The 7,148-nt window shown below is 51.7% G+C and overlaps 1 protein-coding gene across 1 annotated transcript; it reads left to right on the forward strand.

The window, feature by feature from the left end:
* On the forward strand, positions 1–6,109 carry LOC104539679 (P2Y purinoceptor 4-like; the record flags this gene model as incomplete). The annotated part of the gene is made up of 3 exons (XM_010183268.1): positions 1–42; positions 2,604–2,768; positions 5,136–6,109. Coding segments are annotated over exons 1-3 (1,181 nt in total), but the record flags the coding sequence as incomplete, so codon positions are not given.
* Between the last annotated feature and the right edge of the window lie 1,039 nt (positions 6,110–7,148).

Genomic DNA, 7,148 nt, shown 5'->3' on the forward strand with positions numbered 1-7,148 from the left:
ATGAAGTTTGTGCCTGGTGTTCAGGTATTTTTGAAAAAGGAGGTAGGAGTAGCAATTAATGCTTTCTGCAGCATAAACTTGCTGTAAAGATGTGCCTCGGCTCTGCAACACTGTGGCTGATTCCTGAGGCATCCACTGCCTGTCCCAATATGAGCAGGTGTGTCCACAAGTACCAGAGCAACAAATGGAGAGGGTGTCAGGAGGAGAAATATTCAGAAAGCGTTTCTGGGTGGTGGTGGCTTTGCTTGCCTGGAGCTGAGCATGCCCTGGTCTTACAGAGGCTGTGCAGCTGGATGTTCTCCCTGCTCTTCTGCTGGAGTGAGCGCGAATTTGCTGGGAGCACTTGCTGTGCTAAAAGTGTTTGAATGAGTTAATGGAGTGGTGCAGGGTAGGACCAGCCTCAGTGCATGAGCTGGGCTGCCAGCCCCAAAGGGACGGAGGGACCTGAACAGGGACAGAGGGACCTGAGTGGGGCACGTGGATGTCCTGACTGCTGCACCCTAAGGAAACGGTGAAGGGACAGGGATGCCTTGCTCTGCTGATCACGCGCTGGACTGATCCCTGTAAATACCATTATCCCTGTAAATAGCGTCATGTTTACTGCCAATAAACTCTTTTGCATATCTGGTGTTCAGATTGTCTCTGTTCTCATTCAGGCCTTGCATCTCTCTCTACTGGTTTTGGCTTTCCCAGCCTGGGATCCAGCAATGGTGGTGGCTGGACGCCACCCCAGAGGGACAGCAGGTGGTGTAAGGGGTGATCCAACACTCCTAAAAGCATCTTCAATGCTGAGTTTATAGCACAAATGTTTGTTCTCTTGTTTTTTTTATGCAAAGGAACATTGACTGCAAACCAGAGCCTTGTTCTGGATGGCTGTGGGCTTTGCTTGGGTTTTTTACAGATATTCAAGTTGGTTTTTTTGAAGAAGGTCCTGCCCAAGAAACGCACCTTATGGTAGGAGCCAGTGATGTGGGAGAACTCGAGATCCACCAACCTTCAGTGGTGCAGACCCCCCCGAGACCCATGGGAGCGATGCAACCCCACAGCCAGAGTCCAGACCTCGCAGGGACTCATCTTCCAGTTGGTGTTTGCACGATGAACTGGGTTGACCAGTCCAGGCTAGCAAGGATGCAGTCAATGTAAGTAATGTAAGACCCATGGCAGGTTTGGGTCTGATGCTGCACTCTCACCTCACTGTGCCCCCACAGCACCCTTGGACACACATTTACCCTTTGTGCAGGGGGTGACGACTCCTTGGCGAGGAAGGACTGTGCCACCATGGGACACCCCAGGCACTGCAGACAGCAATGTCTCTGACACAAAACCAGCACAGCAGCAGCACTGGGCTGTGCTCTTTATTATAAAAATTAACATCCCCCCCCAAAAAATTAAAATATCAACACAGCACTGACTGTAAGGCCATGACGAGCAGCGCTTCTCCTCGAGTCCTGCACAGTGCGATGGAAGGAAGTCACCTCGTGTGGCTTCAGATCGCGCTAGATGAAGGCTGAGGATGGGAGGCTGTTGGCTCTGCTCTAAATAGACTCTGTGGGCTTTACACTAAACTGTACTTTTCTTAGTAACTTCCTTTTTGGCTTGAAATGGCTCAGAGAAGTTTCCAGCCCTTCCACAGTCAGGCAGCGGCGGCCCTGATCACCTCAGTGCTGGCCGCTTGCAGGAGCGTTCAGGGAGGTTTCATAGCTTCAGGTTTTGACCATCCATGGAGGGTCCCTTCTTACAGGAGCTCCACCTGGTCCCAAAGATGCCCCTGGGATGGATTTCAGGATTTCCATCAGGATTTCACCCCTTGGGCTTTTAATCTCAGCTATGGATGTTGTTCTTCCTTATGAAGCAAAGGGTTTGTACAAGTTAGAGCTGGTGGCAGTGAGTTTTGTGACTTGGGCTTGGACCAAACAACTGTCCAAGTCAGCAGCCCAGAGATCATCTTCTGAGTATCTCAGCAAAGCCCTCTGGGGGTTTTCTTTTGCTTGGGAAAGCAGCAGGGAGACAATTTCAGAAACTCATGTTTTCTGACCTCCAGTGTGGTGCTTGTTTGGAGTATTTGGTGTGACTCTGGGGCACCAAAGAGCACCTCTTATGATCTTACCAAATCTGCAGCTTTTACTGAGCCATAAAAGTAACCAGCACCCCAGAACTGCTGGATTTAAATGCTGCAGCTGAGGTCTTGGTGTCAGACAACCCAGAGAGCTGGAGAGAGTTTGGTGTCAAATTCTGCCTTTTGTGGTTACACCTACCCACATTTATTAACGTCAGTAGTACCTGGAAACCTCTGCTGACTCACCCCACACAGCCCCACCGCTGCCATCGCTGACCTGCTGGGACTTTGGGGGAGTCACCTCGGCCCTGCTGAGCCCTGCACCCCTCTGTGCTCCCTGCTGGACCCCACTCCCCGCTGCTCAGTGGGGTTCTGCCCATCAAAGCAGCCGCTTCACCAGTGTCCTCGGCTTGTAGGGACTGTGCTTCGCTCACCTCCATCTACACCTTTCCCTGGTGACAGCAAACCCAGAGGCTCCCGTTTCTGGAGGATTTGGGGCAGAAGGAAGCTGTTCTTGTAAATCAGCTGCTGCTTTTGCTGCCTGCAGTTCTCCGAGCTGCTGCAGTTTCACTACCGAGCTCTCCTTTCCACCCTTCAACGCTGGAGCCTCTTCCCGTCCATTGGTTCTTCTTCTCTCGGCGAGTCTGAAGGAGCTCGGGTGCTTCTGCTGCTCCACCACCAGCCGCACCGCGGACCCTCGTGGGAGGACAGGGTGAGTCCCCCCTGCGTCTACGTGACTTTTTACCCATATTCAGGTTTAACAGGAATCGGTTCCTAAAGGCAAAACTCTCCATGGGTGTACTCTCGACAAATGCTGTTGAGGTTTCATCACGGCTAGAACACATGAGAGGGTTTTTTTTTTTACATAAAGAGCAAGCAAAATCCCTGTAGCGCTCGGACACACAGGGCTGGATGCTGGTCCTGATGCCTTCCCTCCCCATCCAGATTAGCCCTAATTCTGCTGCTGTTTTCCAGGTAGGTGTGTCTCTAATGGCTCGTGTGATTCACCTTCAAGTTAAGTGAAAATTAACTTTTTTTTTTTCCTGCTTTGCCTTGTTAAGTTAAAGCCAATTTCGAATTTCTTAGTAATTCTTAGGCGTTTTCTACTTACTGCTCAAAATTTCTCCTCTTACTCAGAGTACAGAGCCTCTGCCTCATTCATTAATAAATTACTGCATATACTAACACCTGCTTTATGCAGACTGGGCAACAAATCCAGGCCAGGGCTCATCTGGGGAAAATGAAGCCCACGACCTTGTGGATTTTGGGCACCCTGAGAGCTGAGCTGCCCCAGCGGTTGTGCTTTGGGTAGAAAAGAAAGGATCCACTTATTGCCAGCTCTCTGCAATGGGATGGGATTTCTGGAGCTTTGTGGGTGATGATGATGCCAGAAAGCAGCAATGAAACATAATTAAAAAGTCCTTAATTTGGAAAGGTTCAGTTTTTGGGAAAAGTAGTGAAAACCAGAGGAAAGCAAGTGGTCAATGGCTGCAGGACCCATAAACCTCTCTGTATTTAGAAGCCTCTGTCTTTAGCTGAGGGCTTAGCAAATAATAATCAGCATTCCCCAACCCCCTGGGTTAGACTCACGTTTTCCCCAGATGGGAGTTAAAGGCTGGATTCAGGAAATCCCACCCCTTCAGCCAGGCTTGGGGTGCCCTGGTGAGGACGAGCTGGTTCTTGACCCCTCCTGAGCTGTTCAAGCCACGTTCAGCCACCTGGAGCACACAGCGAGGAGCAGTTTAATTGCAGGGTTTTTTGGCTGGTTGAATCCAGGAAGGTGCCTCTGTGTAAAACTGCATCAGCTGACAAAATGCCTTCAAGGCTGTTTTCCACATGGGTCTGTCCCATGTTCCTCGGGATGCGGTGCAGAGCTGGGAGTGCAGCAGGGCAGGCTGAGAGCATCTTCCTGGGAATGGCTCATTGCACAAAACCGTTATCCCATGGCCCTGAGCATTTTGGGAAGCTGCTGGTATGCGACATGGTCATACCCCAAAGGCGGAGCACACGGTGACCAGTACAACAGCCAGGGTGCAAATCCAAGTGCTTAAACATAACCAGAAGTGTCTGATTTCAGAATCATCCACACATGGATGTGAGGTCAGGGGAATGTTTTACCACTGGTGAGACACCAATGGGCTTAAAAGTTGTGTCCCAAACAAGGAGCAGGTTTGGTGCTGCAGTGATGGTCTCACTCCTCACCCCACCATCACTCCTGCTAACCAAAGCCTGGCACAATTTTGGGTCACCCTATGGTTACAGTTGTGCTCAGTGGAAAGAGCAGCTGTGGAGGATGCTGTGCTCCCAGCCAGTCCCAGCTGCTGGCAATGAAGAGGTGTCTGAAGGGTGTGAGTAGGGGGCACAGCATCAACGACCTGCCCTGAGCTCCTCCCTCCAGGAGAGACCCAGCTCTTGCAGCGGAGGTGTTCCCTTCACCAAGCTGTGAATAACCAGTAGCACCTCCTACTCAATGGGGTGTCCTGCTTGGTGGGACAGTGGGAGAACTTGGGGTACAGCAGCCAAGCAAGGCAGATGGAGGATGCATGGGGGTGGAGAAGTCTGGCAGCAGGAGAGGGAGTGGGTCGGTGAGGCTCTTGGCAACTGCACTGTACCAAAACCAGCTGAAATAATTGTGGTGTGGGTGATGCTGGGATCTCACCAGCAATTTTAAGTGCAGAGGCTTTTGGAGCCAAACAGTAACAGCACCATCTCTTTCATCTTCCCCCACCAGCAGTCAGTAGTGGTGAACATTTAGGCTGCTCCTGTGGTTCCTCTGTAGCCCTTTCTCCTTCCCCTGCAGCACAATCGGAAAAAGCTGAGCTGAGCGCAGCAGGTTCCAGTCATTCCCATAAGGTCGTACATTGGCATGTAAAAAGCAAGGTTTGCCCCTGCCAGGTCTCCTCCTGTGTAGTCTAGGATAGATAGTGCTCAACTTTTGGCCACAGATCTTCAGGCTCAAGGATCATTTGAAAAACTGCCCCTGCTGCTTTGGCCACCGTTGCCTCTGATGCAGCTCAGCCGTGAGATGATGAGCTCGGGTGGTTTCATTGTGTTCTCTTTGCCACCCCATCCCCTGCAGGTCAGCACAGAGGGTTCTCCCAAGTCCTTGGAGCCACTGGCCTCCCTCACCTTCATGAACACCAGCGTGGACTGCATGCCCCAGGGGCCGCACCCTGCCATCCCCGCCCTGGGGACCCTTCTCCTGCTGCTCTGTGCCCTGCTGAAGGGCATGAGCTTCTGGGTGTTCTGCTTCCGCATCAAGCAGTGGGACTCGGGCATGATCCTGCAGTTCAGCCTGGTCCTGGGAGACGTCCTGATCATCCCTACTGTTCCCCTCAGGATTTCCTACCTCAGCCTCGGCAACCAGTGGCCATTTGGGGAGTTCCTCTGCCAATTCGAAGTCTTCCTGTACAGCACACATGTGTACAGCAGCATCTATTTCCTGATGCTCATCTGCATCCACCGGTATTTTGTCGTCGTACGGTACAAAAGCAAGTCCCTCTGGAAGGAGAAGAGCTTCTTGAGCAAGCTGTCCTTGTTCGTCTGGTTTCTCCTCTTTGTGCAAGGGCTGCCTTTCTTCTTCTTCCTCAAGATCTCAGTTATTGATGGCTCAGCAAAATGCCTAAATATTCACCAGTCAGAGTTGTCCTCTTTTTACTTCTTCTACAACCTGGTTTTGACTGTGCTCTTTTTCCTCCTGCCCTTTGCCATTTCCTTGACTTGCGGAGCTCTGCTGGGAGCTGCCATCACTAAGGCAGCAAAGAAAAGCTCCAGAGGCAAGAAGATGAAGATCAGGTCTCTGCAGATGATAACAGCGTCTCTGGTGATTTTTGCTGTCTGCTTTGGCCCCCTGCACATCTGTAGGACCATTGGCATCGTTGTGAAGTACTATGGCATGTCTTGCAAGCTCTTGCATGAAGCAGAAGTTGCCTACTACATCTGCTGGTTGTTCACCATGGCCAACACCTGCCTGGATCCCCTGATTTACGTGTTTGCTAATGACAAGTTCAAGAAGAGCTTCACTGACTCCTTTCACAAACGCTGGGGCATCAGGTGAGTGTGAAAGGTTCGGGAGCCCCTCCTGAGGGATCCCATGGGGCGGCTGCTGAAGGTCCAGGTCCCAAGCTTCCTCCTCCTCCTGTCCAAAAGCTCTGGAGCTGCTACCAGTAGCAGGAGTTTCAGGGTTGCTCTGTGTTCCTCCAGTGTTATCAAGGGGCTGTTCCTGCAGGCAGGGACTCCCTGGGCTGTAAGGAAGCTCCAACTTGGTGCCACTCCTGCCAAACGTGGGCTGGTTCTCCCAAACGTGGGCTTCTTTACACTGATGAAGTGGTCAAACCCCAGGCATAAGGGAGAAGTAGAGGGAGAATTTACATCTTAAGTCATAAATAATGAGAAAGTCCAGTGAAAACTGCTGTGAATTTCCTGCTCATGAATATTTCTGTGTTTTTTTTCCTTTCCACCAGGAGCAGGGCCCATGTGAGCACCGCACTGAGGAGCGTGCTGAGTCCAGCACCTCAGCACAGGGGAAAATAGCCCATGTCCAGGCACCTGGCTGTCCCTTGGCCACCCCAAAGTCCTTGCAGCAATCCCAACCTGAGCGCCATTGCAATCTGACCAGACACACTCTTACCCATCAGTCAGCTCTTTCCAGATGAAAGTAGAAGATGGCAAATGTTGAGCCATGAATGAGGGGTACGGGAGGGAGATGCACAGATGGGCAAAGGTGCTTTATGAGCCTGGTAGGAAACCCAAATTTAGTCTGTTGGAAAGTCCTGACAAACAGGAGTCCAGCCTTATCCCCAGAAACATTGGTTTGAAAGCCTGTGAGGAGCTACCTCCATCCCACCCTGGGTGGCAGCCAGAGAAGAACAAGAGCATGGGTGAAGGACACAGAAACCTGGACACAAAATGCAAAGCCCATCCCTGTTTTGTTTTCGTGTGCTGCCTGGTTGAAGGGGAGCAGGGCCTGTCCCCGGCGGGCTGCCATTCAATGGTCCCTGTGGCAGGGAACCCACCTCCTGGTCCTCTCCTTCCTCCATTGCTGATGGAGATGGGTGCCTGAGCCCTGGGAGCCCAGCAGCCCCTGGACAAG

The sequence above is a fragment of the Mesitornis unicolor genome, unplaced genomic scaffold, assembly GCF_000695765.1.
Source record: "Mesitornis unicolor isolate BGI_N332 unplaced genomic scaffold, ASM69576v1 scaffold17114, whole genome shotgun sequence".
Classification (NCBI taxonomy): Eukaryota; Metazoa; Chordata; class Aves; order Mesitornithiformes; family Mesitornithidae; genus Mesitornis; species Mesitornis unicolor.